The 21,140-nt window shown below is 39.1% G+C and overlaps 1 protein-coding gene across 2 annotated transcripts in view; it reads right to left on the reverse strand.

The window, feature by feature from the left end:
• LOC120960959 (glutamate receptor ionotropic, NMDA 2B) overlaps positions 1-21,140 on the reverse strand; it is a 155,082-nt gene that overhangs the window by 95,961 nt on the left and 37,981 nt on the right. The window contains exon 2 of one of the 2 annotated variants that reach the window (XM_040384460.2): positions 16,664-17,214. The exons of the other annotated variant lie outside the window; for it this stretch is intronic. Coding sequence (XP_040240394.1) covers positions 16,664-17,177 — 514 coding nt within the window. The 5' untranslated portion in view covers positions 17,178-17,214. The remainder of the gene's footprint in view (positions 1-16,663; positions 17,215-21,140) is intronic. 2 annotated transcript variants of the gene reach the window in all.

Here is a 21,140-nt window from a genome sequence, read left to right on the forward strand (position 1 = left end):
AACACCCATCCCCCCCCCCCCCCCCCCTTTGTTGTCGAAGGGGTTGGTTATGGGGCCCCGTCTACTAAAACGTTCAGGGCCTTGGAGAGACTTGATCCGCCACTGGGTAACGAGTAGCACCATTGTACTATATATGAAATCACGGCACTCTAGTGAATGGAAATTAATTTCCTTAAAGACGTGCAACCAACGCTCTACAATTGAACCCAATCTAAATGGTCATATCCTTAACAATAATTGCTTTTATCTACGTTCATTCATCAAACACCTGATTTTTTTCAAACTTAACATTTTATAGGAAGCTTACAGTGGTTTACATTCCAATAAAAAATTGTCCACATGCTTAATACAATGCCCGCTTAGTAAAACACATGTTTTTGGCTCGAATCGTTTGACGTTTGGTTCAATGGAAGCCGACCATTTTAAAAACATGTGAACAGTGTACAAAAAACGGGTTAACGTATTAACAAGTGCTCGACGATTGTGTTCTCTAAATTGGGCATTGTTTAAAGCACGTAGACTGTTGTAGGAACAGGAAGTTTACCCCAACAAGTCCAGAACATAAAAAACGGGACAAATCGGAATTTTCAAAGAATACGACGGGACATAAAATTTCTGGTTTACAGGGTTTACCAGTCCAATAAACAACTGTCCACTTGTTTATAACAATAGTCGTTTTGAATAAACACCGCTGTCTACCACTTGCTCACACGTCAGATGGTGTAAGCTACTCTGTCCAATTTAATAACACAATTTTCAAAATCATTTTAATCAGGTATAATGGAAGTTGGTACTGAAGGAGCTTGTAGATGAGCCCATCATGCCATACGTTGTCGAACGCCTTCTCTACATCTAGCATCACGATTGCAGTGGATCTTGAGATACGCTTGTTCTCTAATAAAGCATTTTGTAGGTGGATTAGTTGGTGAGTTGTTGATTGACCAGGCCTAAAACCAAACTGTTGTGGTGGTAAGATTTGAGACTCATTGAAAATGGTTCGCAGTCTCCAGAAGATCATCGTTTCAAACAGTTTGCCAAAAGAGCTCAGCAGGCTGATCGGACGATAGCTGGAATGTTGTGTGGGATCTTTACCGGGCTTGAGAATCGGGATCACTTTACCACATTTCCAGGATTGTGGGAAATGTTTAGTTCAAGGCAACTGTTGAATATATCCATCAGCAATTCAGACGTTTAAGGCAGATGTTGAAAATGCCATCAAAGCCTGGAGCTTTCATGTTCCGAAGACGTTTGACGCCGGCTTCGATCTCTGTGACTGTAACACGTTGTTCAGGTGGTAAAGTTGGTGGTACGTTATCAATTGTAGTGTTAGATGCAAAGACATCACTATCATGGGGACTATTGATCGAGAGTCCAATACGATGAGCCGCAGCAAATTGTTCAGTAAGAGCGTTGATCTTTTCAATAGAGGTAATAAGCAGTTTATCAACAGCGGCGCTCTTTAATGGTGGTATCGGACGAGGTTTTTCCTTCAATAATTTCGCCATCCTCCAAAAGTCAGGTGAATGTGCTGGGAGTTCAACTTTCCTTGCAAATTTTGTGTTGCGGATTATAGCGACTCGGTCTGAGATGATGTGCGAGAGCATAGTCGCTTGTTGTTTTAATTGCTGGTCTCCACTTCTTTGGAATTGACGTCGAAGTGCATTTCGACGTTGGATCAGTTGATGAGTATGATCATCCAGGGTGATGAGTAGTCAGTTTTTTGTATGGAGTTTGATAGTTGGAGGCTGAAATCATGTAAACACTCCATACAAAATCACACAAAAAAAAACTCGCCAGCAATTTTCAGTCTTGATTATTCTAGCCTTGAAGCTAGAATTAGATTCGAGTACCTGCTCGAAAAATGGCAACACAAGGTGCCCGCTTCGCAAAGCGACGGAAGAAATCAAGGCGTTCTGCGAATTTTATCATGCCTTCCTTTTCTCTCCAACGGCAAATTTGTCGAGCAAAGCAGCAGCCCGTCCCTGGCTCCGCCTCATACCCCTCGCCTGAGCGCGCTGTCGAAGGTTTGGATGTGTTGGTGCGTCAGACAGCCAATCGCTGTCAGCCGTCGTCCGTGCTTTTTCCCTCCATAGCGCTATCTCTTTCTCGCGTGTGGTCAATGCTCGCGAGCTGTTGTGGCGCCTAAAAATGCCGTTAACAAACATTGCGGCGATGAAGTTGCATTTTCACAAATCAAACCAAAAAAGCGCAATGAGTTTAATCGCTGCAATTTAAAAATGACTACGGAATCGCTAGCTCACGTTGCTGGGTTTGCGCGCAGAATCCTAATTCGCAGTAACACGTTCAGCCCGGCGCTGATTTTCATAAATATTCTGTTCCGCCGGCATCAAGAACGCAAGCTGATTGTGAAACCGGTATATTGGAACGTTCACTGGCAGTCCCTGGGGCCTGCCATCGATTTGAACGTGTTAAGCATTAACCATAACTTTGTTACACTAAGCTTTTGCCTTCGTATGTTGTAGATTACACAGATATGCTGTGCCGTCTGCGCAAGGGTATGAGCGTGCGTGTGTGTGCACAACTGTCGCCAAATGTGTTTTCTTCCGGAATGTTATGATCCATCGGTCAAAGAAAGGAAGGTGTTCATGAAAGGCGGAAAGACGAATTGAGGCCCTTGTCAATGGTAACTGATGACCGGGAGGAGGGGGTACTGAGACACAGCTGTTGGAAGATTGAACAGTATACTTAAAATGCCGGTGGATGGGGGGGGGGGGAGGTTGGCCATGGGACCCCTACGATCATCGGTCACAGGCCCTAAAATTGTTGTCGCCATGGGGGGAGGGAAGGTGCAAAAGGTTCTCCAGCCACGGAGCCCTAACGACCATCTTTCCGGGGGCCCTTGTCGTTAATACTCTGTCCACTTGTAGAGATCATCGGCGACCGCCTAATCCGCCTACCGTTAGGTCCGCCGCTGGTTCATGACGGTGTTTTTTTATCGTGGAGGTGCATCCTTCCCCCTGCCTGCAGCGTATACATCGAGCAAGAGACAGTGTGGCAGTACCCCCGTCGTGGGTTCTAGCCGCGTATGAACCGTCCGCCGTAGCAAGAGGTGACTATCCGGCTACGTGGTACTCAAGTCCTGAAAAGGCCGGCATGACCGCGTTGGCTATTACGCCAATAATAATAATAATAATAATAAGAACAACTTTCCATAGCAGTCCACACTCGGGGAAGGTTTTTTTTGACTTTGGTGCTGCCGGGCTACCGCTGTGGCGCGACAAATGCACGGAATGCACTCGACCAAAACATGAACCTACCGATCCGAACTCATTCCAAGGCATTGTAGGTCAATCGGCGTCATAATAACTACTCCAAACCAACAAGCCACCAGAGTCTGGACGGACAGGTGCAGCACCATACGCGCACCATAATAAACAAATCCAGAATCCTCTTTTGTATGGATTCAATTCAAAATGTTGTTTCCACTTGCGTCCGCTAGCTAAATTAGAAATAAAAGTGCAATATATCACACGCACGTTTGCTTAAATCATGTGTCTTTTTAATACCCCCAACAGCAGAGCCGATCGCAAAGATGCCAATGCCAATGGTTGTGTTGTCTCTCAGGTAGCGAAATCAAAAATGCGTGGACTTTGTAGCCGCAGCGGATGAAAATGTACGCATCAAAATCAAATAGTTTTGGGGTTTCCAAACGCACGCACACACACAAACACACAAACACGCGCGCTCAAACTCACACACACACGCACACATGCTTGAACGCGCGCACGCCAGCACGCACGCACTCACGCACGCACACACACACGCACGCACGCACGCACCCACGAGAGCGCGCGCGCGAGCACGCGCTCCCGAACTCGTGCACGCAATCATTATGAATATTTTATTGGTATTTTAAGGAAAATTCTTCAAAATTTTTGACTAAATTTCAGGTACGTAGATCAACACAGCTGATTGCTTTTGAACAATGAAGATACTTTGTACTCCTTAATTGAAAATGGTAGTACAATGATAACCCGTACGGATTGCGAGAACTATTTTAGGAATTTATTTAACTATTTGCCACGATGCCAAAATGAAGAAGTAATCGAAGATTAATCTTCTCCAAATTGTTTTGATATTACAGGGTTTTACAAGTCAGAATCGAATGTCAGCAAAACAATTTCAGAAGCTCAAGATGCAGTTTAGCTGTCAAAAGTTGTTGTTTCACCGCACTGATGCTATTTTCAATAGCGCAATTTGTTTTTTAAATCACTCAAGTTGTTTTTTTAGAGGCCTTTCGCATCGTTTTGCAAATTCAAACACGAATTTTGAGAACCCTGTATTATAAATAAGACGTAAAACTATATAAAACTAATAGAATTCCTGAATTAATTCCTTTGCTTAGTATAACCTCTCTAATTTTGTTGTGCATTCTGCAATTATTAAAATATTAAAATAACGAAAAAATACCAAGAGACAAAAATTTGTGACCATTGGACAAAAATTGGTGCCTTTGAGACAAAAATTGATGCGCATTGACAAAAATTGACGCCTACGAGACAAAAATTGATGCACACTGTCAAAAATTGACGCCTACGAGACAAAAATTGATGCACACTGTCAAAAATTGACGCCTACGAGACAAAAATACATGACTTACGGCCAAAATTTGACGGCAACGCCTGTATTGCCACTATACATCGTGGTACATGATGCTTAGAAGGTCGTTGAAGCATCAAACATGTTCAAATTAAAAAATATTAGCTTAGTGTTAGACGTTCTCCTACGCTTGTTTTAAATAGGCTTCTTCACCCTCGATTGTCACGGGCATCGAATGGTCTCATCAGCAGCGGCACGAAATAAAATAAACCATCAATACACCGATAACACTTTGAATCCCAATCCAGCTTCTCCCGCAGCGTCTCAAGGCCACACACAAATTTATAAATGCTAACACCCACCAATAACAATACACAACCGCAATGCACATATATGAATCAACGCATACACCGCAACAGCCAATCAGCTGGCGGCGGAAAGCACGGGCAGAAGCGCAAGTAAGGCAGGGCAGGGTGAGGGAGGGAGAAGAAGCGGACGAAAAAATGGGCGCCAATATTTTTAAATTTTTTGACCGTTTCTTTTTGCTCCGCCGCCATAAATAGTTCGTCCATTTCGCCAACAGATGGCGCTAAACTTGCTCGACCCAGCGCAGAAATTGCTGAAGTCCAGCGCGGGAAACCAGCCAAAATCTGCGCTGGCCAGCGCAGAATTTGGTCCCGCTGCGCAAATTCGAGCAGTTTCCAGCGCAGAAAATGCACCAAAATCTGCGCTGGCCAGCGCAGATTTTGGCCCGTTCCCCGCGCTGGACTTCAGCGATTCCTGCGCTGGGTCGAGCAAGTTTAGCGCCATCTGTTGGCAAAATGGACGAACTATTTATGGCGGCGGAGCAAAAAAAAACGGTCAAAAAATTTAAAAATATTGGCGCCCATTTTTTCGTCCGCTTCTTCTCCCTCCCTCACCCTGCCCTGCCTTACTTGTACTTGCGGCGCTTCTGCCCGTGCTTTCCGCCGCCAGCTGATTGGTTGTTGTGGTGTATGCGTTGGTTCATATATGTGCATTGCGGTTGTGTATCGTTATTGGTGGGTGTTAGCATTTATTAATTTGTGTGTGACCTTGAGACGCTGTGGGAGAAGCTGGATTGGGATTCAAAGTGTTATCGGTGTATTGATGGTTTATTTTATTTCGTGCCGCTGCTGATGAGACCATTCGATGCCCCTGGCAGTTGAGGGTGAAGAAGCCTATTTAAAACAAGCGTAGGAGAACGTCTAACACTAATCTAATATTTTTTAATTTGAACATGTTAGATGCTTCAACGACCTTCTAAGCATCATGAAGCACAGTGTATAGTGACTAAAAAATAAATTTTTTAATGTGCCGAAATCTGTCTCGCGTTTTCGGGTTTCGTCACACACACGCACACACACAGCGCGGGGAAAGTGACCGTTCACTCTATCATGCCGCGATCCCCCATCCCGCCCGGCGCTTTGGATGATGATGCGCTATATGATAGCTGATATGATAGCTGATGATAGCGGAAGGGGAGGGGGGGTTTGATGGGGGGTGCGTGCTTGCATGCGCGCTTTCGTAGGTGCGTTCTCGCGTGCGCGCGTTCGTAGGTGCCTTATCGGGTGCGCGCGCGCGCTTATGTGCGCGCGCGCGTGTGTGTGTGTGTGTGTGTGTGTGTGTGTGTGTGTGTGTGTGTGTGTGTGTGTGTGTGTGTGTGTGTGTGTGTGTGTGTGTGTGTGTGTGTGTGTGTGTGTGTGTGTGTGTGTGTGTGTGTGTGAGTTTGCGCTCGTGTTTGTATGTGTGCGTGCGTTTTTAAACCCCAAAACTATTTGATGCTGATGCGTACATTTTCATCCGCTGCGGCTACAAAGTCCATGCATTTTCGATCTCGCTACCTGAGAGACAACACAACCATTGGCATTGGCATCTTTGCGTTCGGCTCTGCTGTTGGGGGTATTAAAAAGACACACGATCTAAGCAAACGTGCGTGTGATATATTGCACATTTATTTCTAATTCAGCTTGCGGGCGCAAGTGGAAACAACATTTAGAAGTGAATCCATACAAAAGAGGATTCTGGATTTGTTTATTACGGTGCGCGTATGGTGCTGCACCTGTCCGTCCAGACTCTGGTGGCTTGTTGGTTTGGAGTAGTTATTATGACGCCGATTGACCTACAATGCCTTGGAATGAGTTCGGATCGGTAGGTTCATGTTTTGGTCGAGTGCATTCCGTGCATTTGTCGCGCCACAGCGGTAGCCCGGCAGCACCAAAGTCAAAAAAAACCTTCCCCGAGTGTGGACTGCTATGGAAAGTTGTTCTTATTATTATTATTATTATTATTGGCGTAATAGCCTACGCTATCATGCCGGCCTTTTCAGGACTTGAGTACCGCGTAGCCGGATAGTCACCCCTTGCTACGGCGGACGGTTCATACGCGGTTAGAACACACGACGGGCATGCAGATGTGCGGAATGGCGTTGCCGCGCGACCGCTCCTATCCAGCGGGTAACTTGCATACTGCCACACTGTCTCCTGCCCGGTGCATACGCAGCAGGCAGGGGGAAGGATGCACCTCCACCATAAAAAAAACACCGTCATGAACCAGCGGTGGATCTAACGGTAGGCGGACTAGGCGGTCACCGAAGATCTCTAGTCTGTAGTATGCCGTATGTATACTGTTCAATCTTCCAACAGCTGTGTGTCAGTACCCCCTCCTCAGGGGCCTCAATTCGTCTTTCCGCCTTTCATGAACACCTTCCTTTCTTTGACCGATGGATCATAACATTCCGGAAGAAATTACATTTGGCGACAGTTTTGCATACACCCATGCGCAGGATGTTTAGCATATCTATGTAATCCAGAACAGACGAAAGCAAAAGCTTAGTGTTAGAAACGTGTTAGAGCGAATTATGGTTCTGCGCGTTGCACAGCAAACCCTCCATCGTGCGCTAGCGATTCCGTAGTCACTTTTACATTGCATCGATTAAACTCATTGCGCTTTTTTGGTTTGATTTGTAAAAATGCAACTTCATCGCCGCAATGTGTATAAACGGTTTTTTATACATGTGTATGTGTATATGTGTATAAACGGGAAAAAGCACGGACGACGGCTGACAGCGATTGGCCGTCTGACGCACCAACACATCCAAACCTTTGACAGCGCGCTCAGGCGAGGGGTAGGAGGCGGAGCCAGGGACGGGTAGCTCGACGAGTTGCTTGACAAATTTGCCGTTGGAGGGAAAAAGTTGGCATGATAAAATTCTCCGAACGGCATGATTTCTTCCGTCGCTTTGCGCAGCGGGAGAGTTCGCCTAACGCTCTCTGCCACTTGTTCCCTGCTCGTACCCAAGCGGCATCGCTGAGAGAGAATTAAGCTTTTCCCGTTGTTTCCCCCCCTGACATACCCACGAACGGTGTGTTTGTTTCTACGCGATGCGTTATTCTCTGTTGTTGTTGTTGCTTTTAACACTGTTACCACAAGAACTTGAAGCAAGAAGCGTTTCACACCATTACAATACATTTTAATCATTATTAAGTTTATAATTATCTTTCTGATTATTAAAAAAAAAACACTGATGTTTGTTTTAATTTAAACCGCTTTGAAAATAGCAATATATATGATACAATTAGAACTCGCTAATTGCATTTATATCATATGTCTACTAGAAAAAGATAGATTTTGTTCATTAGAAAGACATTTTGTAACACGGCTAATGTCTGCGTATTTTGTCATGTTTGTTATTTTATACAATGTGGATAAACTGACTTTTTCTCATATTTATGTGAACAACTCAGATTTTTTGTATTCAAGTGAAAAAGCAGACTTGCAATTGGCGAGGTTTGAATGTATTTCACTTCGTCACATGACAGCTCGCATATCTGTCAAGTCAGAAACGTAAACAAACACGGACAACCGCCCCTAAAGATTGTGTGCAGAATAATCGTAAAATTTGATGTGAAAACTCGGGAAAAGGTAAGTGTTCTTTGCATATTTCAGTAAATAAACTATCTTTTAATGTTTGAACACATTATTCCACAGGAAAAAACATCATTTTATCCCGAAATTTGGCAACATTCGTCCGAGTATGATCGAGCAGCTGTGTGTGTGTGTATGCCGACGAAATACGACGCCGGTAAGATAAAATGTTTTACTTTTTCACTTTTCCTTTACTTTTTTACTTTACTTTTTCATGAAATCACAATGAATTGTAGAAATAATGCAGATTTAATGATATTGATGTTTGTTACAGTTTCTACAACAATCACTAAAGCCAGCTGTGATCGTGATCAGCACATTCTCAACTGGACCAACACACCGATCGTTGTGTATCTTCAAGCAAACCAACGTTGCCATACACCACAAAATAGCATGGAAAGGAAAGTATTATAAAATAATGTCATATTTAAAAGCATTCTAATCTTTCATTGTTATTTTTCCACTGCAAACAGGACATTGGATCACCGCACCGACAAGTGGTTTTTATGTGCAAGTGTTGTTAAGAAGTGTGTTGTACGGCGTATTATGTGTTTTACTTTATTTGTATCGCTTTGCAAGTGGTACAATTAGTGCGTTTAATCGTTGTGCTACTGCTAACGAAAAAACGACCCGAGCATTAGAAGCGGCAACAATACATGTGCCTGACGCAGAGACAACAAAGCCGTCGGCATCAGTTGATAGCATCCAAAGTGATGGTTGAAATCGTATATAAACGTGTAAAACCATACATTGGGGCATGTAAGTATTGAATAATAGCTAAATAAAACACATTTTATCGTTGTACTGGACAATGTGCATCGAAATTTTAAAAAAGTGTGTGTGTTTTTGTTTACATCCGAATACAGAACCCACAGCGTTATACTGTGGTTCGAGCACACGCTAAGTAACGCTTGAGCTTTGAGCTTTCATTGAGCTTACATAGAATGTTACACGCTACCTGCTCACTAAGGACTGCTATCGAGCAGTGTTATGAGCAGGTAGCGAGCAGTAACGCCTCCATACAAAAATCGCGAAACGTAACGCTCCAATGCTATTTGGGTATCTTTTTCCGAATGCTCTGGCCTGTCCCGAACCCGAACCTCTTCCTTTTCGGCCTCTCGAGCACTCACCCACACACACGTGTGGGTGTTCATCGCGTTCCGGGCAGTCGCAATCCAGCTCCGATCGAGAGCAGACGTAAATTTGCTGATCTCTAATCTGATAAGCGATCGATAGCGATAGAATCACAAAAAAATACTAACAAGCAGCAGGTGTACCGTTCCTACCAACAAGATGAGGGGGAGAGGAAGACACAAAGGTAAAAGGTTAAGACCAATACCAAGAAACAGAAATCGTTCATACGACGATTCACGCGTTAGATCGGATCGTTCCGAAAACAGCTACGCGCTACTAAGCGAGTGTGAAGATACACCAGCAAAGCTTCAGGACGCTGTCCCGAAAACCACTACTACAAAAAACTCCACCAGTGCGACGGTAACGAACAAAGTGCCACCTATTGTCGTTAAAAGTTCGTCCGTACATTTTGTGCATAAGCGTGTAATAGAAGCAGGTGTAGTGAGGTACAGCACCAAACAGACAAACAACGGGACCAATGTTCAGGTCACTAACACAAGCGATTACCGAAGCGTGATAAAACACCTACAAAACAGCAATGTTGCATATCATACTTATCAACTAGATGAAGAAAAATCTACAAAAATCGTTTTGTATGGCCTACACGATCTCCCAACCGATGAAGTGATGGAGATCTTAAAAGAAGAGAATTTGCAACCAACCAGTATAAAAAAGTTACAGATCAGGCAAAAACGATACGATGATCAAGCAGTATACCTACTGCACTTTCCGGCGGGTACAATATCCATGAATCTTCTCAGAACCATCCCTGCTCTAGATCACTGTGTAGTGAAATGGAGCTATTTTTCGAAAAGAGCCGGACCGATGCAGTGTAAACGTTGCCAACTGTACGGGCACGGTGCGAATAATTGTAATCGCGTCGCTAGATGCAACAAATGTGCTGACGATCATAATTCGTCAGTGTGCCCACTCACAGCTGGGTCATCTTCAAGTGATGGCAAAGTGCCAGAGCACAAACTGAAATGCGCGAATTGCGGCGGTAACCATACAGCTACTTTCAGCGGATGTCCTAAACGTCCCGCTGCCAATCTACCTAAAGAACCGAAACGTACAACTTCTTTCAACATGGAAAAAAATAGCTTTCCTGCTCTACCACAGACAAAAACAATTCAGGGATGGAAACAACTTGAACAAAACCCAGTCAAATTTGTAAATTTCAGACAAAATGAAACCGCGTCAGGCGAACTTTTTAATTCTTCGGAAATAATTCCAATTGTAGGCGAAGTTTTTCAGAAGCTACAAAAGTGCAAAACAAAGCAGGATCAAATAACAGTGATCTTTGAGGTAGTTGCTAAATTTTGTTTCCCGTGATGGATTGCCCAGACAATTTTAATATTTCCTACTGGAATGCTAATGGCATTGCCAACAAAAAGATGGATTTAATCTACTATTTAAGCCGATATGATATTGATGCTGTATTGATTGTTGAGACATTTCTGAAACCAGTGCACGCTTTTTCTATTCCGAATTATATAGTATATAGAGTTGATAGATTATCGGGACCAAAAGGTGGTGTTCTAATAGCGATCAAATGCAATTTTAGACACCAATTGCTAAAACATAATAAACTAGGGATAATTGAAACATTAAGTGTTAAAGTGCTCACTAGACTAGGAGAATTTACTTTAATAGCAGCATATCACCCAGGTAAAAATACCAACTTAGTTACCTTTCAACAAGATATCAAGAAACTTTCAGCGCGAAACGACAACTATTTCATCTGTGGCGATTTTAATGCGCGACATAAATCATGGAATTGTGTCTCTACAAATGCAGCCGGAAAACTCCTTTTTGCTGAAGCACAAAAAGGTAAATTTTCTATACATTTCCCAGATAAACCAACATACATTCCTATCGACCCCACAAGAAATACTTCAACGTTGGACTTAATGCTAACAAAAAATCTGTATACAATATCGAAATTACGAACTATCACTGCTCTCACTTCGGATCATTTGCCAGTTACATTCAGTATAAAACATTCATCAGCTAATTTTGTTTCCAACAAAGGTATTTATAATTACAAAAAAGCAGACTGGAATATTTTCAAAAATATTATAAATAATAGTATCGACTTGACCACAATACACCCAAATGACATAATTAACGCTACACAAATCGATGATATGCTACATAACTTAACCTCACTTATTACAACAGCTAAACAAAGTGCCATTCCGAAAGCAATTCCTGGAAAATATAACATTATCATTCCAGATTACATTATTGCTCTAATTAAACTAAGAAATAAATACAGGAAGAAATGGCAAAGACACAGACGTAATATAACCTTTCGGAATTATTATCATGCACTTAAAACAGAGATAGAGCAGCAAATGTCGCTAGCCCGTAACAGAGCTTGGTCTGATACATTAAAAAGTATAAATACACAACAAAATAATACAAATAACCTATTCAAATTTGTAAAAATAGTTAAAAACAAGCAACATACTATTCAAACGCTAAAGCTAGGAAACAACATCTACCTAACAGCCACTGAAAAATGTAACGCCCTCAAAACACATTTTGAAAACTCCCATTACTTAACTTACAACACAAATAGTCCAATGGAAAGGAAAGTTACAAAAAACAATAGAATTTTCTTTGCGAGAAACCAAAATCACTCCTTGGATCCAGGTTACTTGGTTAAACCAAAATTACTCATGAACATAATCAAAAATCTTAAAAATAAAAAATCAGCAGGCTGTGACGAAATTAACAACACAGAGATTAAAATGCTTCCTAAAAAGGCAGTACTCTACCTCAAAATAATATTTGATAGTTGTCTTAAACTAGGATACTTTCCTTCACAATGGAAAAAAGCAAAAATAGTGGCTATTCCAAAACCCGGAAAAGATCATTCTAATCCTGGAAACTACAGACCAATATCCCTTCTGAGTTGCATAGGTAAACTTTTTGAGAAAATTATTGCACGCAATATACGTTCTCATACAGACATTAACAATATCATCCCACAGTCACAATTTGGTTTTCAACCCGAAAAATCAACAACTCATCAGATACATAGACTCAAAAATTATATTATAGAAAATCGGAATAGAAAAAGATCTACTGGTTTAGTTTTGTTAGATACTGAAAAAGCTTTCGATTCCATTTGGCATGACGGCCTGTTATATAAATTAATTCAATTTAATTTTCCTACGTATATTATAAAAATAATTCAGTCCTTTCTCAGCAATCGAAAAAGTTCAGTTCATATTGGGCACACTAAATCAAATTTCTTTAAACCCATAGCGGGAGTACCACAAGGTAGTATATTATCGCCAATACTATTTAATATATTTATTTCTGACATTCCCTCTACAAACAACTGTACAAATTATCTATATGCAGACGACCTAGCAATCGCGGCTACGGCCAGAAGTCCGAGCTCAATAATCAAAGCCTTAAATGGCACATTAAAAGCATACGCCAAGTTCTGCAATAGATGGAAGCTTAAAACAAACGCAAATAAATCTGAGGCAATCTTCTTCACGAGAAACACTAGTTTACGCAAATTACCTAGTAATGAAGTTAGCTTTATGCAAGGAAACATTACATGGAAAGATCAAGTTAAATACCTTGGAGTACATTTAGAAAAACGCATGACATTTAAAACCCACATAGAAAATCAATTAGAAAAAGTAGACAAATTACTAAAAATTTTATATCCTTTCCTAAATAGGAAATCAAAACTAAATTTGCAAAACAAAAAATTAGTTTACACGGCTTATATACGCCCGATTCTGACGTACGCAGCGCCGGCATGGATTAGTTGTGCGTACTCTCATAGAAAAAAACTTCAAGTTAGACAAAACAAAATATTAAAAATGATCATGAACTTACCACCTTGGCATAACACAAACGATTTACACAAAAGAAGTAATTTAGTAAAAATGGAAGAATTTATAGGAAATTTAAATGTAAATTACGCAAACAAATGTCGCCAGAGCTCAATTAGCATAATTAATCAACTAGTTGAACATCGTATCTAAGCATAAAATATGAGTTTATAATTTTCTGTACAAAGCTCTCCTCTTCTCTATCTAGTTAAGGATTAGGTCTAGCAAATGTAGGTTAAGATATAGGTTAGATATATATGTTTTTAGGTTAAGTCTAAAATTGCATGGGTTTTTTTTGCACTTTTCCCATATACTCAGATTTAAAATCAGCAAACAACATATATTCTACTCAGCTATGCTATAAAAATTCCCGATTATTGAGGAGAGCACATTGCGTACCCAATGTTAATGAACGTTCGATTCTATATGTATTTTTTTTTTTCTTTATATCCACAATAAACATCTCTACTACTACTACTCATCGCGTTCCGGCCACGATCGGGTTCTCCCGATCATTTCTACTCTCGCTGCACATTTCGCCCGGTTTGGTAGAAACCGTTGCAGGGCTCGCATAAGTTCTTTTCGTAAAAGTCAGGAAGGTAAATTTATGAATATTTTAACACATAGCAATTGGAATATGTTTCATCTTCGCAATGACAACCATTTTTACCACAAATACTACAAATTTACGACAAAAAGTAATTTTTGTAACGACTTCGTTGTACCTACTATATAATGGTGGTGTGGTTCCTAAAGTCGTTGTATTGTGTTACTATAGTGTTGGTAAACAAAGATACCTCAAAAACTGTGTTTAATATACATGGAACTTAGTTTTGAAGCCGTTTTCTTATAAATAGTAAGAAACAATTCCATGATATTGATTTCTTACATATTTGACCGTAAAAATGTATAAATATAAGGGATAACAATTTTGACTAAAAATACTGTATTACAACTGCGGTCTACCTCTCCCAGGAAGAGTGTGTTTGATTCGATGTCGATTTTTCACTCAGTTGGATATGCGAATTTTGGCCTTTTTGGGTAAATTACTTGCTGGAAACTCATTTCTGTTGCTCATTTTTGTATAAACAATACGAAATTTTACCAATAGCCCGGAAAAAATCTAAAATTGGAAATAAATCTTTGGAATATTCCTGTTTCGCGTACCTATAATGGCACTATGGTAAAAAAAAACACATAAAAACGCGAAAATATGGTCAAAAGACAATGAATTTTAGTAAATCAATAACATTTCATGAAAGCCATGTTAAAACAATAATAATTATGTTGTCATTTAAAACGTTAACAAAAATGCAAGTTTATTTATGAAATCCTAAGGATTTTGGAAAATGTTAACACATTTCACTAAATATGGAGTGTTTCTTCACCATAACGGAATGGCCCAATTTCAATACTTTCATAGCCTTTTTAAAAGACCAGAGAACATTTCACAAGCGCATTTTAGAGCCATACCACCACTATTGGTATAACCACCACTACAGGAACGTTTACTCTATAGAGTCTAGATATATTTCAGATCCGGTATGTGAATGGGATTGACTTAACGACCGGTATGGTAAGGGGTTAGGATCAATTCCAGGATTTCATGACTAATCCTAACACCTAAAAAAATAAATACGATAGAAACATATTAGCACATATCGGTTTGGAAATCCTGGAATTCATTTTTCAGAACATATCCTCAGTAGAATACATTTTTTTGTATTTCGTTTTTATTTATTCATTATACAGGGTGGCATCGTAGAAGTGATACACCTATTCGAGTGCAACTGTATTGTGTTTTTTGTCACTGTGTGTCAAACTCATGGGCATATTTTGACTGCTTAATTTGTTTACTATTTATCGTGAAAAACGTAAACTTAGTGTTCACTTCAGTTTTCTCATATATTATAATGGATTAAAGTCGCGAACAAATAAAAATCTGGCATTTGCATGGATTGACAAACATACAGATTAGGCAGAAACTGTCTCATCTCAATTTAAGTCGACCATTCGTCTACCGGACCATCAAGCGATACGAGGAGACAGGCACGGTTGTTCCAAATAAGAAACTGGGCAAAAAACGGAGTGTCCGGACTCCAGCGGTGATCAAAGCGGTAAAGGAACGTGGGGGGCAAAATCCAGCTCGCGCGGGAAGAAAAATGGCGCGTTAAATGAACGTGAGTCACTTTTCCATGCAAAGCATTCTGAAAAAGGACCTTGGTTACAGAGCGTTTAAAAAGCAAAAAAAAGCAAAACCATTCAGGCCATACTGTTCATATAAAAACAATTGTGACACACTTAACAGAACCAACCGAAACGTAAAACATAAGCAGGAACAGTTTATGCATTATAACCCAAAGCAGGAACAGTATAAGCATTAAACCCAAAACAGGAACTTAGTGACAAGAACCATCGTTCCTGTCAACAAAAGACAAACGTAACTAGCTGAGTGAAAACAATAACTTTCCAACATACAACTCGGAACCAAATGTGAGAAACCCTTAACTTCTTTTGAGTATAAATAAAACCAACTCCGATCATGGCAAATCAGATTCGTTCGGACTGTCAGGATAGGACTATGCCCATCCAACATCTATCGACTTCTCATTTAAAGAGTTTAGTTATGTCCCCCTACCCAAGGTAAGGCCTCTAAACTCCAACGTTTCCAGTAAGGGAAACCTCCTAAAGGTTTCTATGATCGCCTGGACGATCAAGTGTCGAAAGTCCGTTTCGAATCAGTATCCTCCGAAGTTCTGCTTAATTTGGTAAACGATGACCTTCCTGAAACGATGTTTGAAGACCACCCTGGCCAACGCGAGTTAAAAGTTACTACATTGCGATCGACCCAAAATCGAACATACCGTAACAGTCATCAAACATACCACACATGATTTCGAAGATAAAATAGACATGTTAAGCAAGCTGTAGTTTTTTTCAGGCACATAATGTATTCTTTCAGCGAGATATAGGATTATTTGGAAGAAGAGGTAGACAAGTTCAGCGACTCGCTGAAAGAGTCTAAAATTATAAGAGTTATATGTCTACAACTTATTGAATATGTCTATACAATCCTCGAAAATCCTACATCGATGGGTAAATCAAGAAATGAATCAAAGATGGAACTAAACATAAATTTAAGATTCGATAAAAGAGCTTACCAGTTGGGCTAGGAGTCAATGACATCATGTCAAAGTGGATGTTCGATGTTTGAAATTCATGATCCTTTAGAAACGTAAGTTTTGCCCCGCGTCCTTTTTGGAGCCCTTGAACTGCTGAATTTATAGATCGAAGATATTCCCTACGTCCGAAATTTGTATGTGGTACCAATAAACCGATGTTGAGTTGATGTTCAGCGGGATTCCGAATCGGAGCACCATTCGTTGATAGTCGACTTGAAGTACTTCCTCCACCAACACTAGTTATACCACTGTTAATAACAAGTCTGCCACTAGCGCCACTTGAACTAAACCCTACGGTATTCACATTTGCACTTCCTGTTGATACACTACCATGCGTTCCATAATTTGCTGCGTTGTTATGTGAGTTTCCAATACTAATACCACTTCCACTTCTACCACTGTTTACTTTATAGCTCTTTGATACCACCAAAGCCACATTGCACGAAAGTGATAAAAATAATATGATGATACATAGTGAATACGTCTCATTCATTTTCTTAAATGGTTGTCTTTATTAAACTGTGAAGTCACTGTTTTTTATGAAAATGAAAAAAAATACGTTAGAAACATATTAGCACATATCGGTTTCGAAATCCTGGAATTCATTGTACAGAACATATCCTCAGTAGAATACATTTTTTTGTATTTCGTTTTTATTTATTCATTATACAGGGTGGCATCGTAGAAGTGATACACCTATTCGAGTGCTCCTGTATTGTGTTTTTGTCACTGTGTGTCAAACTTATGGGCATATTTTGACTGCCTAATTTGTTTACTATTTATCGTGAAAAACGTAAACTTAGTGTTCACTTCAGTTTTCTCATATATTATAATGAATTCAAGCCGCGAACAAATAAAAATCTGGCATTTGCATGGATTGACCAACATACAGATTAGGCAGAAACTGTCTCATCTCAATTTTATTTATTTATTTATTTATTTATTTATTTATTTATTTATTTATTTATTTATTTATTTATTTATTTATTTGTTTATTTATTGATTTATTGATTTATTGATTTATTTATTTATTTATTTATTTATTTATTTATTTATTTATTTATTTATTTATTTATTTATTTATTTATTTATTTATTTATTTATTTATTTATTTATTTATTTATTTATTTATTTATTTATTTATTTATTTATTTATTTATTTATTTATTTATTTATTTATTTATTTATTTATTTATTTATTTATTTATTTATTTATTTATTTATTTATTTATTTATTTATTTATTTATTTATTTATTAATTTATTTATTTATTTATTTATTTATTTATTTATTTATTTATTTATTTATTTATTTATTTATTTATTTATTTATTTATTTATTTATTTATTTATTTATTTATTTATTAATTTATTTATTTATTTATTTATTTATTTATTTATTTATTTATTTATTTATTTATTTATTTATTTATTTATTTATTTATTTATTTATTTATTTATTTATTTATTTATTTATTTATTTATTTATTTATTTATTTATTTATTTATTTATTTATTTATTTATTTATTTATTTATTTATTTATTTATTTATTTATTTATTTATTTATTTATTTATTTATTTATTTATTTATTTATTTATTTATTTATTTATTTATGTATTTATTTATTTATTTATTTATTTATTTATTTATTTATTTATTTATTTATTTATTTATTTATTTATTTATTTATTTATTTATTTATTTATTTATTTATTTATTTATTTATTTATTTATTTATTTATTTATTTATTTATTTATTTATTTATTTATTTATTTATTTATTTATTTATTTATTTATTTATTTATTTATTTATTTATTTATTTATTTATTTATTTATTTATTTATTTATTTATTTATTTATTTATTTATTTATAGTGCTTACTGACTTCTTCTTCTTCTTCTTTTGGCTCAACAACCGTTGTCGGTCAAGGCCTGTCTCTGTACCACTTACTTGTGGAGTTGGCTTTCAGTGACTAATTAATCCCCCCATAGTAGGATAGTCAGTCCTACACGTATGGCGGCACGGTCCATTTGGGGCTTGAACCCATGACGGGCATGTTATTAAGTCGTACGAGTTGACGGCTGTACTACGAGACCGGCCTAAAGACGAGACGGCTTACTGACTATAGTATACAATTATTCACGAAGGAGTTGGAAGGAGTTTATGGTACGGAAAAGGAGCGAAGACGGGATCGGTAGACAGGATAGGATATGTTGAAATCGAACAGATCAGAAGTACTATTAAAAGACGACATAGCTCTTACAAAAGGATCATTGCGAGCAAAACGTGTACGACATATAGGTAACTGGAGACGAAAACGATAACGTAAGGTGCGACAAGGTGCATACAAATGTAAGCGCGACAGAAGTGAAGGAGTATCAATCGTATTGAGCAATATGCCAGCGACGAAAGAAGCCTGAGCGACCGAGAGGCGGTGCTCCAACTTGGCAAGGCCTAATAGATTGCATCTATCGTCATACGTAGGAAGCGGAATAGAGTGATGACCCAGCGACCTACGAAATACGATCCTTGTAAAACGTCTCTGGATCCTCTCAATCCTTTGGAGCAGAGATAGTTGGACAGGAGACCAGATGACACAGGCATATTCCAGTACGGAACGGACCCAACAACAATAAAGGGACTTAAGACAAAAAGGATCACGAATTTCAGTGGACATGCGACAAATATAACCAAGACTTTTGTTGGCCTTGTTGATGACATAGTCCGTGTGATCCTTGAAAGAAAGACTCGGGTCAAAAAAGACGCCAAGATCCTTAGACAAGGACGCACGGGAAATAGGGGCATCACAGACACTATAAGCATGAGTTATACTTGTAAAAGATCGGAAGAAAGACAAGACAGAACATTTTTCAGGACACAGGACTAAACCGTTAGAAGCACACCATGTAGAGAATTTACAGAGCCAGGATTGAAGGACTAGACAATCAGCTGTAGAAGATACAGGAAGAAAAAATTTAACGTCATTCGCATATAGCAAGAAGCCGTTAGGAGGAAGGATCGAAGTACAGTCATTGAGGAAGAGAATGAACAGTAAGGGACTAAGGACACTACCTTGAGGGACACCCGAAGAACTAAGAAAACATTCAGAGAAAGAGCCACAGATTTTAACTGCATATGAACGATTCTCAAGATAGGAGTTGAACCACGGCAATATATAGCCACCGAAACCTAGTTTTCGAAGCTTAGCAAAAAGTAATGATAGAGGTATACTGTCAAATGCCGCTTTGAAATCGGTATAGATAGTGTCTACTTGCTTACCACTAGACAGATAGTGATATAGAGAAGACAAAAAACACATTAGGTTGGTGGACACTGAGCGATTGGGCATAAAGCCGTGTTGTTCCGTACAAATATAATTTTTTACACAAGGCATTACAGATAAATGGACAATTGACTCGAGGATTTTAGAACACGCACAAATAATAGAAATGCCTCTGTAGTTTGATGCTAGTGTGCGGTCACCTTTCTTATAAATGGGAACAAGCCAAGCTAGTTTCCATTGACTAGGAAAAATCCCTACACTAAGCGAGCGAGAAAAAAGACGAGTGAGAATAGGAGTGAGGGTATTGCCACATTTTTTCAAAACACAGGCAGGGATGCCATCGGGGCCTGGTGAAAACGAAGTTTTAAGTTTGGATAAAGCGGATTTTACTAGGCTTTCACTTACAACGACTGAATTACATGATATCACATCAGAGGGCGTGTAGGACAAGCCTACGTCCAAAGGAACCTTACAAGTAACAGGATCGACAAATACACTAGAGAAATGTTTGGCAAACAGGTTACATATATCAGGATTGGACGTAGCAGAGGACAGATCAAGAAACAGGGTGGATGGAAGGCTAGCAGAGCCACGCCGAGAGTTCGCAAAACGAAAGAATGACCCAGGATCAATAGTGAAGCGCATTTGAAGACGCCGAACGTAGCGACGATACAGATGGCGATTAAGAAGACGATAAGCCTTAGCCGCATATTTATATACACAAAGATTGTGTAAAGTATTATTTAAACGGTAGGCGCGTTGAGCGCGGTTTTTGCCCGATTTTAATAGACGTAAAGCTCTGTTCGACCACTTAGGATTAGGAGCGGGTTTAAGGAGAGGACAGCAGGAAGGGAAGGCGGAAGTGATTACATTAGTAAACGCTGCTACAGCTTGATTTATGTCACAGTCAGCATCAATAAAGGACCAATCGGTATCGGCTAATATACGATGAAGCTTTTGGTAGTCCAATTTCCTAAAATTGAACATATGAGCCGTAGGTATTCGTTGGGAGGATGCAGGGCGAGAGTGCGTAAGGAGCACGCTTGTCTCAAGAGCAGGATGATGATTGTCTAGCGCGACGAGTGGAACAGGTGAAGCTATGACGGGGGAGCATCACTCCAAGAAGGCAGCATTGGCAAACAGAAGATCTAATTGTCTTCCGCGTATAT

The sequence above is a fragment of the Anopheles coluzzii genome, chromosome X, assembly GCF_943734685.1.
Source record: "Anopheles coluzzii chromosome X, AcolN3, whole genome shotgun sequence".
NCBI classification, from domain to species: Eukaryota; Metazoa; Arthropoda; class Insecta; order Diptera; family Culicidae; genus Anopheles; species Anopheles coluzzii.